Here is a 22347-nt window from a genome sequence, read left to right as displayed (position 1 = left end):
CAGTCAGCCACCTCGCCCGCTCGGCTTACAATGAGCCCGCACCCACGTGACCTGGTGGCCTGGGCACGGTGTTGGAAACCTGGTTGGGAACTTGACCTCAGTGACACGAGTCCAGGTGTGGGGAGACGGCACAGTGAGGGGAGGTTCAGACGCCCCAGGGACCCTGCCCAGCAGTTCAGACTTTTCTCCTCACGGCAGGCTCTGTAACTGCTCCTTCCTCCCGAGTGCTCACGGGATCAGAGCTTTGTGAGAGCCAGGACATCTTCGTCCTGTCCTACACGGCTGTGTCTCCACGGGTCCCCTGGATTTCCCTGCAGAAAACCACCAGGCTTCCTCAGGACCTCAGGCTGTCTGGCCTCCTCCATGGTGCCCCAAACAGCTGAGAAATGGATCATTGAGAGCGGTTCTCTTCAGGGCAGAGAAAACGACCAGGCACCAAGGGGGAAATTGCCTTCCGTCGGTCGCTGACCTGTCTGCTCCTCTAGTTGTCTTGTTACAGTGTCAGAGCATGAGGAGAGTGCAGGTCAGAGATGCAGATTTAGCGAGAACGAGATGGGCTCCTGTGGTCACCACAGCGTCATTCACAACCACCAAGATGGGGACGCAGCCAAGTGCCCACCAGGAGACAAGTGGGTAACAAAGCTGTGGGACACGCATGCAAGGGAACATGACTCGGCCATAAAGAATGAAGTCTTGCCACTTGCCACAGCATGGATGGACCTAGAGGGGATTACCTGAGTGAGATAAAACAGCCAGAGAAAAGCAAGTACCACATGATTTCACTTAAATGTGGAATCTAAAGAACAAAGTAAATGAACAAAACGGAAACAGACTCAGATTCAGAGTGGATTGGTGGTTGCCAGATGGGAGGGAGGTTGGGGGACTGGGGGGAAAGGGGGAAGGGACTGAGAAGTACACAGTGGAAGTTGCAGATCAGGCCCAGAGATGGAGATTGCAGCACAGGGAACAGCGTCAATAATATCGTGGTAACTGTGTGTGGTGCCAGGTGGGAACTGGAAACATCGGGGGAGCACTTTGTAAGTATATGACTGTCTGACCACTATGCTGCACATCTGAAGCCAATGCAAAATCATACTGAATGTAAACTGTAGTTAAAATCTTAAATCCTGTATAATAAAGAGGTAATATGCAAATTGACCCTCACGCCATAACGCCATCACAAGATGGCAGCATGCACAGCGGGGGCAGGGCAGCGGGGCAGCACTCCAGGACTCGGGGCCATCCCACGGCGCACCGGCCACGCGAGGCGGGACACCGGGACTCAGGGCGGTCCCATAGCAGGGGTTGGGGGAAGGGGAAGGGGTCCTGGGTCTCGCGTGATTTCGCGCAACGGGTCACTAGTAGGAAAATAAAAGAAGTGCAGATTTTGTCAGACGGTGCTTACACTGCCCGAAAAGAACGGAGGGGGAAACCAGCTACTCTGATTCTCTAATTTCAAATGCTTTTCCTTCTAAAAACAGAGTGTGTGGCACCGTGGCAGGGCCTGGGCATTGACGTCTATGCCAAACGGCCACATTTCACATTCAGAACGTGGGCTCCTGCTGCTCGGCCCCGTGACCAGGTGGGGGGCTGCACATAGACCTGGACTCATGACCTAGCCCTGCAGGCGGGCTCCTTCTGTGAGCCTGTCCAGGTCGGGGGAGGGCACTCTCCCAGCACCGAGCCAGGGGGTGGCTGTGCAACCTGCTGGCAGCTGCTGAGTGAGTGGAAAGGGACTGAATGCAAACAGCAGCCACCTCCCCAGGCCTGACTCCTCTGCAGCCCACGCCAGCAGCCCAGCATCTTCCCAGGGCATCTCACTTTCACTTACAACAAACCAGAGTCTGCCAGCCGATGTCTGCTGGGGAGGGGAGAACAAATACTGAGCCTCCTGTATATGCCCACTCTCATTTCTAATCTTCATCAGTCCCCAGGGAGCAGATAGTAAATAACCTAAAAAATCTCAGGTTCAAATTCCTCTCTCAATTCCCTTCTCAATAGCTGTGGCTGCTGCCTTAGCTGAGAGCCAGGATAATTCTGAGAGAGGGCAGGAGGGGGCACGAGGAAAACAGGTGTGACAAAATCACCACGCATGCTCTTCGGTAAAGTGTGAATTTTATCGGTGCAGAGAGCAATGCCTGACACATAATCGAAACTTGCTAAATGCAATATTCTCACGTTTCCTCAGGATCCATGGTGACCAGAATGTACATAACACCCAGTACACGCCCAGAAATGTATATACTGAATGCATGCTACCCTCTTCTCGGTTGACAGTGAATGTTTATATAGAAATAATACTACCTCTTCTGAAACTTTAAAAATTATTACATTTGCCAATGTAAGTTGTGTAACAGAAATACAATTGGCCAGTTTTGCTCTTCATAATATGGATTTTAGATACAGTTTCTATTCCCTGGAGATGAGTTTTTCAGTCTGCAGCTGAACTGAAGACAGTAGAAGAGGATGTGAGACAGTTTGTGGGAAACCCAGCACAGTGCAGATTTGCTAACATGTTGGACACTGGCCACATATGGAGAGTCAGCCCTGGAAATACGCTGGTCTGAACTCAAATGTTGTGAGGGCGCAAAATACACATCCAATTTCAAACACTTCGTAAGGATGAAAAAATGTAAAGATTTCATTAGTAACTTTTATATTGGTTTCATGTTAGAATAATAAGGTTTTGGATATGATTGGATATATTGATTTTATAATATATTATAAAATCAATTATATTATATTATAAAATCAATCAAATATATTATAAAATCAATTCCATCTATTTCTCTTTAACTTTATTAATATGGCTGTTAAAATTTTTTAAGTAGTATATGTAGTTTGTGTTACATTTTTATTAGCATGGATGGAAAATGTTATATATATAACACACACACACACACACACACACACACACCAGGACTATTACTCTATTCTAGCTATTGAAATTATACAGAGAAGAATTAGAGGTTTTATCTTCATCCTTGGAAATAAATATTTCACCTGCATTAGAGCAAAAACTACTTGAGGGGAGGAAATATATTGATCACTTTATCTCAGTCCTTACATCAAAACTGTTTTTATACTTTTGCATGAACGAGATACGCATCAAGCGTAAGTTTTGCTTTGAAAACCCGGTGTGCCTGGTGCAGTCAGTCACGTGGACAGGAGTCTGGAGAGAGCCTGTCTCGGCAACCTTGCATTTCTAGTTCATTAGGTTCCTTGTCCCCGAGCCGCCCACCTGGCCACCAGGTAAAATCAGCACGCAGACCAGACGGGCGAGGGTTCGGGCGGGGCCGGCAGGGTGGAAGGACAGATGCGCTGGAGTACATGGCATCTCCCAATGGGTGAGTCCAACAGCCCACAAAGGTCACGTCTCTCCACCTCTCCAGGACACTAAAGCCAGCTCTTTGTCTCTTACACATGTGCCCACGCAGTGGCCGGGACACAGGACATAGGGCTGTTACTGCACTCTCCTTACAAGGAGGAATGAAGAACACGTCCCGATGGACACAGGGCCAGAGGCACGTCTCCGCTCCCACTGCAGGGGCAACGCCGCTCCCTGCCATGCTGCCAGCAGCCCGACCGAGGGATGTATCTCGACAAACAGCAGTGAGGGATGTATCTTCTAAAAGGTCATCAGGGTGCAAACAGCTTGCAAGGAACCTCAGTGATGCGCACCTGGCTTTTTGGTCTTTTAGTGGCGAGTTGGGCGGGAAGTGGGGGAGGTGCACGGGAGGAAGTGTGGCTGAGGCGGTGTAAGTGATTTGTTAGTTAATCACTTTCGCCTGAGATCGCTTTCCTTACGTCTAAATTCATTAAACCTCTACAGAATAATAACTGACATTCCCTAAGAAAGAGTGAGCAAAAGGAAGACAAAGAATGAGTTCAACGTCATTAAAAAGCCTCGCACACATTCTAAATACAACTACACACCCCAATCTCCATGGGTCCTGCCCGTCTCCGTGGGTCCTGCCCGTCTCCGTGGGTCCTGCCCATCTCCGTGGGTCCTGCCCGTCTCCGTGCATCCTGTCCATCTCCGTGGGGCCTCTCTGTCTCCGTGGGTCCTGCCCGTCTCCGTGGGTCCTCTCTGTCTCGTCTCCGTGCGTCCCATCCATCTCCGTGCGTCCTGCCCATCTCTGTGGGTCCTGCCCACGATCTCCGTGGGTCCTGTCTCTGTGGGTCCTGCCCGTCTCCATGGGTCCTCTCTGTCTCCGTGGGTCCCCTCTGTTTCCGTGGGTCCTCTCTGTCTCCCTGGGTCCTCTCTGTCTCTGTGGGTCCCCTCTGTGTCCGTGGGTCCTCTCTGTCTCCGTGGGTCCTGCTCGTCTCCGTGGGTCCTGACCGTCTCTGTGGGTCCTGCTCGTCTCCGTGGGTCCCCTCTGTCTCCATGGGTCCTCTCTGTCTCCGTGGGTCCTACCCATCTTCGTGGGTCCTGCTCGTCTCCATGGGTTCTGCCCATCTCCGTGTGTCCCCTCTGTCTCCGTGGGTCCTGCCCGTCTCCGTGGGTCCTCTCTGTCTCCGTGGATACTTAATGCGCACTCACAGGGGAGTTGAGTTGTACTTTTGAAAATTTAAAATCTGACGTTTTTCTACATTTTCTGTATAGTCCTTAAATTCAAGACATTAATCCAGCTCAGAAGGTACTACAGGACGAAAGGGCTCTTTGAGGTTCTATCATGAAATTGGACCTGAGTGAAAGGCTCAGTGATTCCTCTGCTTAGTATTAAGGGGGTAACATTTTCTGAGCCACCCTGAGCTCTACAGGCACAGGCCAGCCTCTCGGGGTGCAGTGACCTCATTTTCTCTAGTGTTTCTCTGGGACTCAATCCCTGTCTGTTTCTTTAAGTATCATTTCCTCATCCAAGCAATAACAACACAATACCTAAATCTGAAAATTGCAACACAGTATAATGGCCCAGAAGTAAGCTAATAAAAATCTTCCTATCATGCATCCACTTGCCACAAAGACTGTAATTCTTCAGAGCCCAAATCCAGTCACCGGAAAACCTGGCCACCCTGCAAGGTTTGCATAAACTTAAATCCTGTGTCACTCTCCATGCGAAGCTCCACAGTCCAGGTCCTTAACAGCGTCACGAGGAACCAAGGTAGAGAAGAATAAGCTGTAATAAAGGGGTTTCTGACAACGAATAAAGCACAAGCAAGCTTCCAGGGCCTTAGCATGACGATGCAGCCACACGCCTAAGTGAATTTAATAGTCAAAAACTGCAGACTAATTGCTTCCAACGCAGCTTATTATCTGCCATGCCTAGCACAGCGGCAGTTAAGGGAAATAAACAGCTTCATTCCACGCGGCAAACGCACTTTGTTTGAAATAAACGTTGGCATCTATCAGTCACGTTCTCTCCGACAGCCAAGCTGGTGGGGCCTGGGGCCAGGAGACCCGGCCGAGCTCTCCCGTGTCCCACGCCTCCACATCTCTGCATGTGATGGCCGTGTCCCATGCCTCCATGTCTCTGCATGTGATGGCCGTGTCCCACGCCTCCACGTCTCTGCATGTGATGGCCGTGTCCCACGCCTCCACGTCTCTGCATGTGATGGCCGTGGCCCACGTCTCCACGTCTCTCATGTGATGGCCGTGTCCCACGCCTCCACGTCTCTGCATGTGATGGCCGTGTCCCATGTCTCCACATCTCTGCATGTGATGACCGTGTCCCACGTCTCCACGTCTCTGCATGTGATGACCGTGTCCCACGCCTCCATGTATCTGCATGAGATGGCCGTGTCCCACGCCTCCATGTCTCTGCATGTGATGGCCGTGTCCCATGTCTCCACGTCTCTGCATGTGATGGCCGTGTCCCATTCCTCCACGTCTCTGCATGTGATGACCGTGTCCCACGCCTCCACGTCTCTGCATGTGATGGCCGTGTCCCACGCCTCCACGTCTCTGCATGTGGAGACACCACACGGTAGTCTGTGTGGTGACTGTACCAGAGCGCTGGCTGCGTGTGGAAACTGTCACCCAAACCGTCCAGGGCAGCTGCACCGCGAGAAGCCTGAGCTGGAACCGACACGCAGGCCCCCCGAGTCCAAAGCTGGGCTCCTCCCCGGACGGTCAACATCTTCGTGAGGTCTGAGCGCTGAGCACCTGCCAGGGGCGCACTCAAGCCTGTGTAGCCGCTGGCGGCCACGTGGCGGGACAGACACTGAACCGTAGTCTACAGACGAGCGACAACGGCAGCTGAGAGCCTCGGGTCGCCCGCAGGTCCTGGGACTTTCTCAGCCGAGTGGGCCCTGGCTTTGGTCAGCCCCAAAGGCCTCTGTAACCCAAGGGTGAGGACCAACCTACGATTGATTCTGAGCGGATAAAACGTCCACATTGTCAGCACCTGACCCCGGCTGAGCCGATTCGCCAGGGCACACAGGAGCTGTGCCTGGGTCCCCCCTCTCCCGCTCCCAATGCCCACACCGCTGCAGCGCCACCCCCTTGCGGTCACTCACGTGTGCGATGGATGGGACATTACCCACGGCATCTGCCCAGGCCTGCGGAATGTATCAATTGTGGCTCACTTTTAAAGGTTGGGAGGAAAACATTCGTCACACCCAAATTTTTCTTGTTTCCAAAGCAACTCATTAAAGAGACCATTTACGTAACCATGAAAAGCTGCTATGGAACCCTAACGTGTCCAGGAATAGTGGGAGCGAAGCAGCAGCCGCGGCCGGTCCACAGGCTGTGAGACCGCCAGGCGCGGCAGGGCCCCCGGGCCTAAGGCGGTGCCTCTCCCCGGTCTCCGGACACAACTCAGCGCACCCGCCGGTCACGCTGCCTCGTCCCCTTCCTTTGCAATTTCCAGTTCATATCGGTTTGTGTATTAATCTCCTTAGTCCAGTGGTCGGCAAACTCATTAGTCAACAGAGCCAAATATCAGCAGGACAACGATTGAAATTTCTTTTGAGAGCCACATTTTTTAAACTTAAACTTCTTCTAACGCCACTTCTTCAAAATAGACTCGCCCAGGCCGTGGTATTTTGTGGAAGAGCCACACTCAAGGGGCCAAAGAGCCGCATGTGGCTCGCGAGCCGCAGTTTGCCGACCACGGCCTTAGTACATTACTACTTAGTATGTCTCACCCGGGATTGCTTGATTCAGTGGGAACAAAAGTAAAATGCTGGTCTGTGCTGTGACCGCGGCCACCAGCTGTGCGACTCGGTAGCGGCCTCAGCCTCTCTGGGCTTTGCCTGCTGTGCCAGCCGCGGCTGCCGACCTAGAAGGCAGGCCTGTGAGCTGCTCTGGACACGCCGGGGCCGCTGGGCAAGGGCTTCTGTCGCTTTCGCAGTCGGATCTGCCTTCGCTCCTTCAGGGAAAGGGCTTCTGTTACTAAAACAAAAACCCAAAGGTCACAGGGCACGACGGACTGCCGCACGCCTTCACGTCAAACACGGCCGGTTTGGCGGCGCGCCCCTCGCAGCACGGATCCACCACCCGCCGAGAACAGGACACGGGCCAGAGGCCACTGCCCAGCCGCCACGGAGCCAGCCCCCGAACAGCAGCCTGGGACCCGTGCTGGGCGCAGGCGTCGTGCTTGACGAGTGATCTCTTCCCAGCACCAGAGCAGGCATCGTCTCCAGATGTGCAGCCCACCAGATGTGCCCAGGCCCTCGGCTGGCAGGGGCGGAGCGGGGACCTCGGCGGGGCGTCCCAGGCATGTCTCCTCCCAGCTCCGGAAGGGAGGCTCCGCAAGTGGAGGGTGAGGTGGCGCCCGGCCGCCTCTGAGGAGCAGACCAGCTTAGAGCATGCTTGAAGGGCCCTGGGGCTTTAGGACTCTAACGATAAAGCAGTTTCCACCTGCCGCCGCTCTGACTGGTTCCTCTCAGTCTTTACCGTGCACCACGTGACTTGGCAGTCAGGAGTGAGTCTGACTGGAGGCCAGCGCAGCCCCGGGAACGCATCCGCGCAGAGGACGCTTCTCAGAAAGAAGAGCCAGCTCCTCCCGTCAGTGTGATGGGTTCCACACCCGGCCCAGCTGGGCAGGGAGGCCTCGCACTGAGACCGCTTCCCTGCATCCTGCCGCCTGCCTCTCAGAGAGCAAACGGCCGTCCACGCCGAGCCCCGTGCAGAACGCTTCACGGGAGCGTGCGCTTCCTTCCGTGCTGCTGGGTCTGTGATGTCCCTCTCCTAAGAGAGCGCACGCCAGCCACCTGCTTCCTCTCCTGACTCACCTGGCTGTGCCCCCTCGCCCCCTGGAGTGCCAGGCCCATTCCAGTCATGCTCTGCACATGAACTCCAGGTGCCCGAGACTCCAGGTGCCCGAGGCCAGCTCCCCCTCAGCCTGTCCGCTCCAGCCGTCCTGCAGCCACACTGCGTCCTTCTCCCTGTCCCGGCAGCCAGAGGACGGTGTGTCCCACACCATCTCCATAGCCGCTGCCTTCCCTTTGCCCAGCTCCTCTGGCCGCCTGCTCGCCGGGAACGAGGATGGCGCACAGGATAGGATTAACCTGCACCAGCGCGGACTCCGCGCCCACCTTCCCCTGCCTGTGGGAGACGCACAGAACACGTCATCATATTGACCCGTCCTCCTGGGTTCCCTCCCACTTTTCGGTTGTTCAGCACCACGTTTCTCTCCACTGCGGAGACCGGGATTCCTCTCCTTGAGCACAATTACACGGACAACTGAACGCCACGGTGGTCCAAGCCGGCCTCGGCTTCAGCAGCGGCCGCCGCCGCCGGGAGGGCCTGTCAGGGTCGGCCCCTTGGCAGGTCTGTCCCCACGCGTCCCAGTGTGGCCCCCAGCGGTGCTGTTGAAAACGCAGTCACTGCACCACACTCCTGTGATGGCGCTGTTGTCCCCGCGGTTCGGACAAGCAGCGCCCGTCAGTCGGCACTGGCCCGGCCGGACTTCAATAGCAGAATAGACGCGCCAGGGCTCCCTCTGAGGACAGGCGCAGCTCGGAGAAAAACGAAGCCACAAAGCATAATCCTCACGCACGAGCCCGGCCACTGGCTTTCGGGCCTAAAGAAGTTCCGGGGTGACCGAACATAGCGAGCAAAGGCCCCGCTGGCCCACAGACACGGACGCTCTCCAGCACGTTGAGAGGCTTCTGGAGACCTTTTAAGGAAAGGCGCATCTCATTCGTTTGTGAGATTCCTGAGCCCTAGACGGTGGCGCGGGCCACAGGGCCCCTGCGAGGTCGTTCCCACTCCGCCACTTTGTGGTGTGTCCCTGTGCGTGCCCCCCGCCCCTGCCTCCCCCTCAATGGAAGCAGCCCCTGCTCCCCGCTGAGCAACCTGCATCACGACTGACTGGGCACGTGGAGACTCCCCCTCACACACCTGCTCTCCCCGCCCGACTGGCCGCTGCTCTCCCAGGCCCGCCGCTGAAGTGAGGACGGCAGATTCTAAAGCAAATGTCTCTTACTGGGTTGTGTTAATCCTCACATGAGGATGTGCTTAATGATTTTAGAGAGAGGAGGGGGAGAGAGGGAGAGAGGGAGAAAGAGAAGGGGGAGGGGAGAGAGAGAAACATTGATGTCCTTGAGAAACATCAGTTGCCTCCTGGAGGTGCCTGGATGGAGGAGGGGGGCGGAGGGGTGGGGTGGGGGTGGAACCCCAACCTTTGGTGTATGGCCCATACTCCCACCAACTGAGCCACCTGGCCAGGGCTTATGGATTTTTAGGGGGGAAACCCCTTAAATTGATTCTCTAAGGAGGGTTTCAGATTGTTTTTGAGAATACGCTGAACTTAAATCAAACTAGCCTCAGCTGTTTCCACGTCACCACAGGGGCCACCTGAGGGCGGGAGGACGGGAAGCCGTGGGGCCCAGGCGATGGCTTTCAGGGAGGGACCTGCCACCTGAGGGCTTCAGAGCCGAGGAGGAACTCAGTCTCCCAGCTGAAAAGGTGGGCTGCTTCCCAGCACTGCTGGCTGCTAGCACTGCATTTGAAAATCAACGTTAGCATCGCCAAAGCCAAAGGGCAACAGCCTCCTAGAAGTCGGTTCTCTCTGGCATGTTCCAACGTGTTTGCGCAGCATCCTTTAAAAATCTCTTTCCACAAAGCATCTATTTTTAGTACGTATTTTAGCAAACAAACTGGAAAAAACGGCAATGCCTAAGCAACAGGTGAGATCAGGGGTTTTACACCTCTCCTAGGTTCCTTCATTGCGTGCAGCAGTCCTCGGTGCACAAGCCCTTCCAGCCACCCCAGCCTGGCTCCCCCCGCCTCTGTCAGCTGTGAGCACGACGCGGGGCAATGAGAGACCCACACACCGTTAAAGAATCAGACTCCCCAACGCCAACCCTCAGAGCAAGGCCTCAGACAGAGAATGCAGGTGCTCCTAGCAGAGTTTCTGTTAAGAAATAAGGCTTGGCCCCGGCCGGCAGCTCATGCTTAGGGTGTTGGCCCAAGTACCAAAGGGTCTGGGGTTCGATTCCCAGTCAAGGGCACATAGCAGGAGTGTGGGTTCGATCTCCAGTTGGGGTGTATGTGGGAGGCAACCAGTCAATGTGTCTCACATCAATGTCTCTCTCTCTCCCTCCCTCTCTCTCTCTCTCTCCCCTTCCTTCCCTTCCACTCTAAAATCAATGGAAAAAGTATGCTCAGGTGAGGATTAAAAATAAAGAAATAAAATAAAAACTGCAAACCAGCAAATCTTTCTCTCTCCTTAAAAAAAAAAAGAAAGAAAGAAAAGAAACGGGAACATTTCCCTCTGTTCCGGTCTCCCGTGAATCCCCGGCTGGGGGCGGGCTACCCCAGCGGCAGGAGAAGGCGACACGAAGACCTGGGTGACGCATCCAGGGCTCCGCGTCTGACGGGAACAGACAGTTTCGATGCCTTTTAAACACTGGTAACGAGAAGAGGAGCCAGTCCTCATGACCCAAGTCCGGAGCTCACCTCTGTGTGTTCTGAGCTGGTGGGAAATTCATCGCAGCCCCTGCGGCTCATGTGTTGAGGGGGACCTTCCTGTGTGGCTTCTCTTGCCTGCATCTGCTGTGGACCCTCCACGTGTCCCCTCACAGGTGGGCTTCGGGCATGCCTCAGGCCAAGAAGATGCCCCTGTGAATGGAGGGACGGCTTCCCAGAGGCCCCGGGAGCCCCCCTCCCGCCCCCGGCACTGTTACACCCACTGAGTCCCCACGGGGGAAGCGGGTGTGCGTGGGGGGTTCCAATGCCCCAAGGTATGGAGTCAGGCATGAGCTTATGCATCCTCCCCCTGCCCCCAGGGCCTCCACTCTCCCGCAGGTGCAGCCAGCAGAGCCTCGCTGTGCACCCGCCGACCGTCCTCCCGTAGCACAGACTGTGACACAGACGGGCCTGGAGGGGCGCCCTCGGGCGGGGACCTATGGGGCGATGTCTCCTCTCCCTGATGAGTCCTGTGACCCAGGTTCAGAAGTGCCACTGAGTCCTTGCTGGTCCTGCAAGCCCAGGGCAGGTGCTGTCACAGCCAGGGAGGGAGGCCCTCAGTCCCGGGTGCCAGCTGAGGGCAGGCAGATTCCTTTACTGAGTAAACTAGAGGCCCGGTGCATGACATTCGTGCACTCAGGGGGTCCCTCAGTCTGGTCTGCACCCTCTCGCAGTCCGGGACCCCTTGGGGGATGTCTGCCTGCTGTGGAGGTCAGAGAGGCTCCTGCCACCACCACTGCACTCTCCAGCCGTGAGCCTGGCTCCTGGCTGAGCGGCGCTGCCCCTGTGGGAGCAAACTGACCACCAGGGGGCAGCTCCTGCATTGAGTATCTGCCCCCTGGTGGTCAGTGTGTGTCATAGCGACTGGTCGACTGGTCATTCTGGTCATTCCGCCGTTCGGTCGCTGGGCTTTTATTATATAGGATACTCGGTGGAATGTTTTTCTAGGAGGAGCTCGAATGCCCAGGGAGCCTCTGGGTCTTCACCTGCACGGCCACAGGCACCAAACGCCCAGAGCCCTGGCTGCACCAAGCCTCTTCCCAGGAGAATAAAACTATTTGACTTCTTTAGCTGATGTGGTGCTGGTGAGAGCAATAAGTAATAAGTCGGGTTTTTTATTTTTTAAATCGAAAATGGGTTTTGAGAAAATGACAAAAAAAAACAACAAAACAAAAAAAAAAAACAACCAACAAACCACCAAGAAGCCGGGCAGCTGGCAGGAAACACGGGCTCTGAATAGCGGAGGTGGGATTGTCCACAGTGTCCCCAAAGGCTCTTGCCTCCCCTGAACTCCAGAGGGGTCTCCCGTCATGGCTCCGAGCCCAGCGAGCACAGCCCTGAGTAAACAGGGGACACCAGCCCATGCCACTGACTCATGGAGCCAGAGAGACTGCCCTTTGAATCTGCGGGGGCTCCCGGGTGTGCGGGGGCTCCCGGGTGTGCGGGGGCTCCCGGGGTCTGCGGGGGCTCCCGGGTCTGCGGGGGCTCCCGGGTCTGCGGGGGCTCCCGGGTCTGCGGGGGCTCCCGGGGTCTACGGGTGCTCCCGGGGTCTGCGGGGGCTCCCGGGTCTGCGGGGGCTCCCGGGGTCTGCGGGGGGCCTCCCGGGGTCTGCGGGGGGCCTCCCGGGTCTGCGGGGGCTCCTGGGGTCTGCGGGGGCTCCCGGGGTCTGCGGGGGCTCCCGGGTCTGCCTGAGGAGAAGCAGGGATTAAGGATCAGCATCCTCGAGATCTTCTGAGAGCGAATCACAGGAGCCTGAGTGGTAAACCAGCCGCTGGGTCCCCTGACTCTGAGCCCACAGCGGGCCTCCGGGGCAGGGCGAGCGCTGGCTGCCCTCCGCCATCCGGGACCCCGGTGCTGTCCTGTCCCGCCGCCCCCATGGCCCCTTAGCCCTGCTCTGCACCCATCAGCCTTCCCACTGGGAAGCCTGCGCGCTCTAAAGCCCAGGGCAGCGGCGGCCGGGCGTGAATTCCGTCAGAAATTCTTAAGGAGAAAGGAGGAAAGGGACAAGCTATCCGAGGAAAGTCCTTTAAACATGTCTTCGTTAGACCGCTGTTAGAAGCAAAGCAAAGTCCCACTGGACGATGGGAATAGGCTGAACTGTGGGGGCGACCCACCTCCTCCAACCACCCCCGCATTGGAGACCTTCACAGCCGGCCCCGCTTCAGGAGACAGCCATGCCCGAAGCCCCTCTCCTCCAGCGCCCTCACGGACAGTCCAGGGCCACGCGGATCGGCAGACCGGGGATCTTTTAAAAGCAGAAGAGGGGAAGGCAGACCCCCGGCACTCACTCAGCGCTTCATCTCACCTGCCCGCGGTGGCTCAGGTGACTGCAGGCGCCTCCAACACAAACCTATTTCCTGTGCCAGGGCACAGGCGCGCGCACACACAGGCGGGTCCCCGCGCGTTACCTGCTCCTGCTGCTGCACGGATTTCGCGGAAACGCTGGGCTCCTTGGCCGTGGTCATGACCGCGCGTCTGGGCGCTCACCGGCTCGGGCAGGTGCGATCCGACTAGGAGCGTGGAGCCCCGGAGTGCAGTTGGCGAGGGGACTGAGGTTCAGTCCATACCCCGAAACCACGCGGCTATTCCGGAGCGGGTGGGGGAGAAAGGCTGGGCAGGCCAGCCTAGTTTCCCCTTTCAAAGCCGAGAACAGGGAGCGGATCCGAAGAGGGAGATGCCAAGGCTTAGTGGGGCTTCTCCAGTTAGCAACAGCCTCTGCAATCGCCACAGAAACAATGTAACTGCTTAGCAACCAGCAACTGGCGGCGCGGTGCAGGGAGGGGACCCGAGTGCGCGCAGCTCCCGCCCGCCTCCGCGCACCGCGCATGCTCGGCTGCGGCTCCGGGTGGGGAGGGGGCGCCGTGGGAAAGGAGGCTGGAGGTGGGAGGTCGGAGGGGGGGCACGAGGGAGGAGGGGGCGCCAGGGACAGGGGAGACTGGGGTGGGCGGAGAGTTGGGAGAGTGGAGGAGGAGGGAAGCGCCCTGGGAGAGGAGGCTGGAGCCCTTGGAAAGGCGGAGGGACCCAGGCGGGTGGGAACTAGTCCCTGCCCTCTCCACCCGCCCAGGTGGGGAACCTGCGCCCCCCGAGGCACCCTGAGGTGCCGGCAGGTCGCACCAGGGCGGGGCGCTAAGGAGCGGGAGGTCTGTGGGCACAGAGTGGCATCTTTGCTGTGTGCCAGGTGGGTCGTGCAGAAAGCTGGTGGTGGAAATCTTGACCTTTATTTTCCTTAAATTTCAGAAAACTCGGTTCATCTTTTAACTCAAAGACTCTCCGGTTTGTCTTTGAAAATCCACCAGGCCCTCAAGGGTGTCTGGTTAAAGGCAAGAGCCTCCAGCGCTGCCTGAGGAGTCTGGTCAAGGGCTAGCCAGCAGGGCACAAGCGGGAGATGGCGGTCAGGTGCCTACCCAGGCCCCGCTCCCCGCCTCCCCCTGCCCTGGCCCCAGCTGTCTGCCCTGCCCTCAGGACCCAGGTGCCGCCCCAGGAGAAAGCCCTGTGGGGGCCCCAGAGACTCAGCCTGCCAAAGGTTTGCAGGTGGGAGCATTTCCCTTCTGCTTCTCCCGCTCTCCCTGCTTTGTCCCTCCCCTCCACCAGGGGCGCCGGTGAGCACGGCTGGCAGGAAAGCAGGCCCAGGCGCAGGGCGCACACAGATGGTCTCAGGAAGCATGTGCTCTGGGCAGCGTGTCCCCTCGCTCCTCTGTGAGGCTCCCCGGCAGCTCCTCCAGGGACAGGCAAAGGGGATCGCTTCCCTTTCCAAGGTGCCCACTGGAAGCCTCCTCTCATGCAGCTCCTCCCGACGCCCCTGGGCCCTCCATTTTCCAGGACACCCTGGCAGGATCCAGGGCACCCTTCCTGAAAAGCTGCCAGGTGAGTCCCCAGAGTGGCACTGAGGCCTGGCCACCCTGCCGGGCCTGCACTGCAATCTGGTCCAAGTAGTTCCCTGATGGCTGGGAGTCGAGAGAAGGAACTCCCCCTCCCCCCAATGTAAAACCCTACCCAGGAGAGCTGTGCTCTGCACTGAGCTCCCCCTGAAGCCCTCGGGGCAGGGCGGGAGTGGGCTGGGCCCCCAGCGGTGAGGCCCCTTCTAGTCCATCTCTGGGGCTCTGCTCTCAGAGTGTGGGGAGCAGCGCTGGTGAGGGGAGTGAGCGGCCCAGCAAGCTCTCAGGGGAGTCCTCCCCAGTTACAGGTTCCCAGTGCAAAGCCAAGCTGGTGAGGTGCTCAGGCCATCCTACCACCAAGGCCCAGCAGCAATGACACGGACAGGGACCTGGCACTGCCCCTCACACCTGGACTGCAGTGGCCCAGGAGGACCTTGGTGACAGGTGAGACCAGTCCCGGATGCAAAACATCCTTCCCAGTTCAGTCCCTGTGAGTGTCACAGAACCAGTCTGTCCTCCAGTTTCCTCTTCAATGAAAACTCCCGAGGGCGTCAGACCTTAAACCACCGGCTAAACCCCCCAAGGGCCCTCTGCTAACCCACTGCAGCCACCCACCCCAGCTGGTGCCCACGGCGTGCAGGTGCGTGCTGTGGGGACCACATGAACCCCTCCCTTTGGGTAACTCTAGTCTACTTCTCGGTAAAGGCTTGTAAAATGAATGTGGGTAGAATGCAGAGTTTGCACACATAAGCAAGATTCTACCTGATACTTCATAGGAGTCTCCTGCTGGCACCAGATCATCGGGTCGCTTGGGCGCCTGCCTGGCCAATACCTGAAGCAAGCCCCACACCTCATTCACCAGCTCTGCCCTTCGGAGCCGTGGGTGGGAGCGTGGGAGAAGGCCTGGCCCAGGGGCAGGCAGCTGTGCCACTCAGGCCTTTCCCCGGGACGTCCTGGCATCAGGTCCCCACGGCCGTACTTGACTTGGGCAGCCATTAAGAGAGAAAGGGAGGACTTCCTGTGAGCACGATGAATGACATGGATGGACCCCGGAGGATGTCACTCAGGGTGAAATAAGCCCATCACAGGAGGACAAATTCTGCAGGATGCCACTGCTACGAGAAATCTAACAACCCAGAGGCAGAGAACAGAATGGTGGCTGCCAGGGGCCAGGTGGGGAGAGGGCGGGGGAAGGGGTAGACGCTCAATGGGTATCCAACTTCCACCATTCAAATTCCCATCATGCAAATTCCCATCATGCATTTCTGAGCTCTGCTCTGAAACACGGTGCCCCATGCCGCATCGTACACTTAAGAATCGGAGGGATAGATCTGGTGAGAGAGAGAAAGGGGTCCTTTTACCCACATGATGAAAGCATCCGTGTCCCTCCAGGGCAGCGGTCTCCAACCTTATGGACCTCACGGACCACAGTGATCTGCAGACCACCAGCTGGCGACCGCTGCTCCAGGGAACAAACACTGTGCTCAGGTTACCATCAAGGTCAAGGCCTGTGCTGGCTATGGATACGGAGAGCCCCACCTCTGGGAGCCACTGGAACTAAGCTCTCTTGTGTGTCCTCAGCGCTGGCGTCTACAACGCAAAGGTTAACAGCTGGCAAATGTAGGACCTGGTGCCCTCCCACTGCTGTGCAGACAAACACCAAGTATGGATACATTTCTGCCAGCTGGCTTATAGAAATAGTACGATGGTTTCCATAATGAAAGGTGGCGAGACTATGGCTCAGAGAAGAATGAAGGGGGAGTCCAGTACGAAACGTGTCTCTGCACCCCTTTCCCGCCCCGTCCTCGGCGGGGATGGACATTAGACTTGCTCAGCGAAGGGGAGTCAGTGCTTCCTTGCCCCATGATGATGACACGACAATGCCCATCCATCCCCGGCAACTCTGTGAGGCCGGCTCTGCTACTGCCTCCATTTTGCAAAAGGAAAGTGATATTTAGAGAAATGAAGTTTGCAACCCACAGTTACTCAGCCAGTAAGGAGCTAAATCAGAACTTGAATCTCGGTAGTTCATGGCCCTGGGAAGGCCTGGAGAGGAAACTTGAAAATCTTTAACTAGCCTGTGCCAGAAACACATTGAGCATTTATACACAGTATCTTTTTAAAATATATGTATATTTTAAATTGATTTCAGAGAGGAAGGGAGAGGAAGAGAGAGATAGAAACATCAATGATGAGAGAGAATCATTGATTGGCTGCCTCCTGCACGCCCCCTACTAGAGATCAAGCCAGCAACCCAGGCATGTGCCCTGACTGGGAATTGAACCATGACCTCCTGGTTCATAGGTCGACGCTCAGCCACTGAGCCACACCGGCTGGCCTATAAATAGTATCTTAATGAAGCCTGGTAATCTATTGGATACATATTGCTTTAATATGCTAAGGCTGCCACAACTACGTACCACAGGCTTGGTACTTCTACAACAGAGACGTACCCTCTCACAGCACCAGGCGCTGTAGTCAAAGATCAAGCTGCTGATTCCTTCTGAGCCTGTCTCCGGGCTGTGCCCCCCGTGTCCTCACCTGCTCACCCCTCTGTGCTTGTCTGTGTCCCAATCTCCTCTTCTTAGAACATCAGTCCGACCGGCGTAGGGCCGGCCCAGATGGCCCCGCTTCACCTTTATCACCGCCCTGTTCTCAGCGTTCCTTTCCCTGGAGTGACCTCTTCTACAGCGACTGGAAGGACACACACATGTTCCTCAGCAAGCAGTCTCCTGTTCAAGCCCTCCTACTTCCTTAAATTAACCAGTTTATTTTACCATCGCCCACCCTCCCGCTTTGGCAGCCATCAGCTTGCTCTCAATCCCCAAGGGTCTGTTTCTGTTTTGTTTTGTTTATTTACGTGGTTTGCTTTTTGTAGAGTCCACATATAAATGACTTATTTTACTTAGCATCGTACTCTCTAGGACAAGCCATGTTGTCACAGTGCCATGACGTGATCCTTTCCATGGCTGAGTAATATTCCAATATATACACTAGTATATACCACATCTTACTTATCCAGTCTGTGAACATTTGGTTGCTTCCATCTCTTGGCTACTGTACATAATGTTGCAGTGAACATAGGGGTGCAAATACCTTTTCAAATTAGCGTTTTTGTTTTCTTTGGATGAATACCCACACTTGGAGTTGCCTGCTCCATACTGTTCTCCACAGTGGCTGCCCCAGTCCGCACTCCCACCAGCAGTGCCCAGGGTTCCTTTCCCCCACACCCTCGCCAGCACTGTGTTTGTTGGTCTGTTGGCGGCAGCCATTCTGGCAGGCGTGAGGTGGCACCTCGCTGTGGTTTAGTTTGCATCTCCCTGTAAATAGTGAGGTTGAGCATCTTGTCATATGTCTGTCGGCGTCTGTATGTCCTCTTGGGAGAAATGTCTGTCATTAATCATCCCTTGAAAGGCCCGCTCTGCACACACAGGCAGGTTCTCAGGTGCGGGGTTGGGACTTCGCCGTATAAATTTGGGCGAAGGACACAATTCAGCCCTTACACTGACTATTAGCCCCATTTTACTTCTGAGGACATTGAGCTTGACATGAACAGGAAGCTCTTCCAAAGTCACACATTACACACGTAGAGCTGGCATTTAGATCCAGTTCTGCTGGTCACAGCCTTCGTCTTTCTCTCTCTCTCACACACACACACATGCACAAACACGTACACGCACACACACACGTGCACACGCTCTTCCTGTGTCTCCTCAAACACCAGCCAGGGCTTGAGCAGAGGCCCTTCTCCTTAACTCTCCAGGCCCGGTTCTGCCCGGCCACGGGCGGCTGGGGGCCCCGCTCGGGCCTGGCTCCGCAAGTCCCTTCCCCTGGGTCAGGGAGGGACCCTCTCCGAAGGAGCCCCTCCCAGGTGGTGCTCCTCTTGCCCGAGGCAGGGACAGAGGCACTGCCAGCAGAAGGCCCTTCATTGCACAGCAGCTGAGCACGTTAGGAGCGGCCACGACCCCGCACAAGGACAGCGCTGGCGCCGGGGTCTCGGCCCAGCCAGCTCCTCATGGCGCCTGCGGGCGCACCAGCAGCTGGAGCCTGGGGAGAGAGCAGGTGCCTGCCGACGAGGACTCTGCCAGCTGCCTGTCTTGCTGTGTTATTCACATCCCATCGTCACTGGGACCAGTGCCCAGTGTCATTGAGAGTCTGATGTCTGCAGGCCCCACCGAAGGGCCTGAGGCACACGGCCCTTTGCAGGTGCTCCTGGGGGAGGCTGCTCACCTGGGCCGCGCCCGCAGCCTAGATCCTCTCTCCCCGCCAGGCCTGTCCGAGGAGGCCACTGGGCCCCCTGCAGCTCCAGGCAACCTCTCTCTCCTCTGGTCTCCGCTCTCCTTGCCCGGAGTAGCTGCTTATCAGCTAAGACATCTTCCCTTGAAGGACCACTCCATCAGCAAGTCTGTATTAAGCACCTACTACGTGCAGACAGCAAAACCACCTACAAGAAGCAGGACGCTGGCTGCCTTGTTGCTATCAGGTAGAGGTTGAAATGTCTTTAGAGTAGGATCCTGAAGATTCTGAGTATTTTAGCATTAACCATATGCAAGATAAGCTACTTCTAATTGCAGCTCCCTGAAAACAAAAAAAGGCAATGGACACAAGGTGAGAATCCCTGGAGAAAAAAGTGGAGATGAAGGGGAGGGAAAAGAAGGGGAGATGAAAGCGTTGGCTCCCTCGGCTGTAGGGCTGCGAGGGTTGTAGGGCTTGCAGGCAGGACAGCAGCTGGGCCCAGGGGACAGCGATGCCGCACGGCAGGCCCAAGGCCCCTGCACAGAGGCCCCGCTCCTGGGAGAGTCTGTTCTCTCCTGTAGCCTTCAACCACCCCCACCCCAACACAAACCTCCTAGCAACATCTAGTTTCACCAAAACCTAGGTACCATGGCCAGCCCAGTTGGTACATGAACTTGACTGTGAGGCATGCATGTAGACGTGATTGGCACAGGGTCTGCAGTAACTCCTCTCAATGCCCCCCCCTCCTCCCTCTGCCCATCTTCCTCCCTGAATGCTTGTTGCCATCTGGAGACCAAGACTGTTCACAGGAGATGGAGAAGGGCCTAGATACCTGAGGAGCTGAGGCCGAGTTGCCATGGCAACCTGAGCTGTTCTCCCCCAATTTCACATCCAGGAAAAGAAATGAGCTCCTGCTTTATAGAAGTGCTGTTAGTGTGGGTTCTCTGGCATCACGACCAGGCGAGCTCATTCATAGGACACAAATTCCTCTCTGTCTTCTCTTTGTAGCACTCCTACCAGCGTGTTAAAGTGTCCCCCGACATTACCGCCCGCTAAATTAGGAAGCAGCTGCCACTGACCCGTTGTATTTGACCTACTCAATTCATGGTGATTTCTCCAGGCAGCGCAGGAGTGAGCATCTAAGTCAGGTTCCCGGACTGTTGCCCATGGACCGACACCTATCACTTCCTGTCCTTTAAATAAAGATTATTGGGATGGGGCTGTGCCATTCACTTATGTGTTATTTAAAGGCTACATTTGCACTAAAATGGCTGAGATGACACTTGTGACCAAATCCATGTGGCCTGCAGAGAAAGTTCACAGCGCCCTGGTCTGCAGTGCCTGTGACACGTCAAGGTGTGTATGTGGTTCCCGCAAGAGAAGGTTCAGTAGAAAAGTCTCCCAGGGTCCAGGTAGACCATGTGCCCTCCTCCCAGAAGGAAAGGCTCAGACACAAACTCTAACACAACGTTACTCCTCATATTTGAACACTAAGACACGCATCGGCCCACAGACACGGCTCCCAGCAACGACAGGATCTATGCTCAGCACCGCAGGCCACTGCCCCCTGTCAGACCCATGTCATGGCCTGGGCGGTGGGCGGAGGTGGGCGAGGAGCCAGCACCACACGGCAATGTGCACAACTCCCAGGGCCACAGGGGTGGTGGGGGGGAACAGTGCCCTGGAGCAGGGATCTCCTGTGGATTTGGGAAGACGAGAGGCATCCTAATGATTTGCCATATCCATACCTCCATCACTCAGTGCTCACACGCGTTGGTTTGAATAAGTGAGTAGCAGGATGTATTCAAAGGACTTCAGTGTCAAGTCACACTTGAATGCTTTTCATGTTTTCCCTTCTCTTGCTGACTACAACCCTTTACAAAGTACTGATAGCTGCTCATCAGGGGACTGAGGCCGGAGGCGTGGCCTGAGCCAGCGGGTTCCGCTGCCCTGGAAGCCGGTGGCTCTGTGTTCATTGAGAAACTACGATGTGCAGGAGCCAGGAAGGCTGCTCACAGGCCTCACAGCCGAGCAGGAGGCAAACTTGTAACAACCACTCCCGTGGTCCTGCCTCGGGAAGTGCAAGGAGGAGGGCGGGATGTGCGAGGGTTCCAGGCCGCCGGGGCCCACCCTGCTGGCCGGCTGTGTAGAGGGCCTTGGCTGCACCCCGTGTGCTGATGAGAAGCATGGGGGGTGATGAGAAGCAAGAAATTGAGTGCACAGAGCAGCATGGGCGGATCGTGAACACGGTGCTCAGGGCAAAACATTTAGAAAGATAAGCATTTACACGTGTGCACACAAACACATACATGAACATGTATATTTGCACAAAGGTGTATACAAAGCACATCTATGCATTTATACACAAACTCGAACCTTTCAACAAAACATTGCATGCAGAATCCATGTTTTGCGGAAATTTAGACAAGCAAAGCGACCCATCAAACCTAATACAATGTTTGCTGATGTGGGAGGGAGCAGGGACTAGCTTATGAGGGAGGAGGGAGGCACGGAGGGAGGGAGAGAAGGAGGGAGAGAGGGAGGCAGGGAAGGAGGGAGGGAGGGTGGAGAAAAGGAAAAGTAGGAAGAGAAGGGAGGGAAGGAGGGAGGGAGGGAAGGAGGGAGGGAGAGAGGGAGGGAGGAAGGGAGGGAGGGAGGGAGGGTGGAGAAAAGGAAAAGTAGGAACAGGTGGGAGGGAAGGAGGGAGGGAGAGAGGGAGGGAGGGAGGGAGGGAGGGAGGAAGGGAGGGAGGGAGGGTGGAGAAAAGGAAAAGTAGGAAGAGGAGGGAGGGAGGGTGGTTTGTTCCTTGAGAACAGCGTGCTATGAACTCCCCTCAGCAGTTTCCTCCCCTGAATGCAGGCCGAGAAGGTCAAGGTGGAAGGGACGGGGAGCCCTCTGTGCTCACCAGTGGCACCATCTCATCTCACACGACACGCCTGGGAGGCAGGTGAGCTCTTTACCTGCAGACCAGGAACCCGGGCGTGGAGAGAACAGACCACCTGCTGCAGACAGCGGTTTGACTGATGGGCCAAGTGTGCACCCACGTCGAGGTCCCCCGCCCTCGCCTGGGGAGGAACCCCAACTCTAAGCCAGGCATCCCTAAGCCAGCTTCCAGCCGCAAATCCCGTGGCGTCGGTGCAGGTAGATACTCCAAGGCCGACAATCGCATTTCGGGACGGTGCTGTTATGCAAAGCGCCTTTAGACCAACCCTGTCCATGGCACCCACTGGCGTTCGTCAGCAGCCTCGATGCACGGCGAGGGCCCAGTGCAGTGCGAAGGGCGTGGCACTTTGATGACCTCATTTTTGATGTTCAGGTTTCAACCCAAAGTACTTCCACTGCGTTCTCGATGCTTTGCCCTGTGTCCGCCCTGACCCA

General features: G+C 56.3%; 1 protein-coding gene across 5 annotated transcripts in view; it reads right to left on the bottom strand.

Annotated features, from left to right (window-relative positions):
• DPP6 (dipeptidyl peptidase like 6) overlaps positions 1–22347 on the bottom strand; it is a gene marked incomplete at its 5' end in the record, with an annotated part of 648278 nt that overhangs the window by 308976 nt on the left and 316955 nt on the right. For 2 of the 5 annotated variants that reach the window (XM_079786478.1, XM_079786479.1), the window contains one exon: positions 13267–13323. The exons of the other annotated variants lie outside the window; for them this stretch is intronic. In XM_079786478.1, the coding sequence (XP_079642604.1) occupies positions 13267–13323 (57 nt within the window). Of the gene's footprint in view, positions 1–13266; positions 13324–22347 lie in introns of those variants that run through there. 5 annotated transcript variants of the gene reach the window in all.

The sequence above is a fragment of the Cnephaeus nilssonii genome (assembly GCF_951640355.1).
Source record: "Cnephaeus nilssonii genome assembly, chromosome: 12".
NCBI classification, from domain to species: domain Eukaryota; kingdom Metazoa; phylum Chordata; class Mammalia; order Chiroptera; family Vespertilionidae; genus Cnephaeus; species Cnephaeus nilssonii.
The sequence above is the reverse complement of the archived record's forward strand: the minus strand, read 5'-3'. Positions and strand labels throughout refer to the sequence as shown.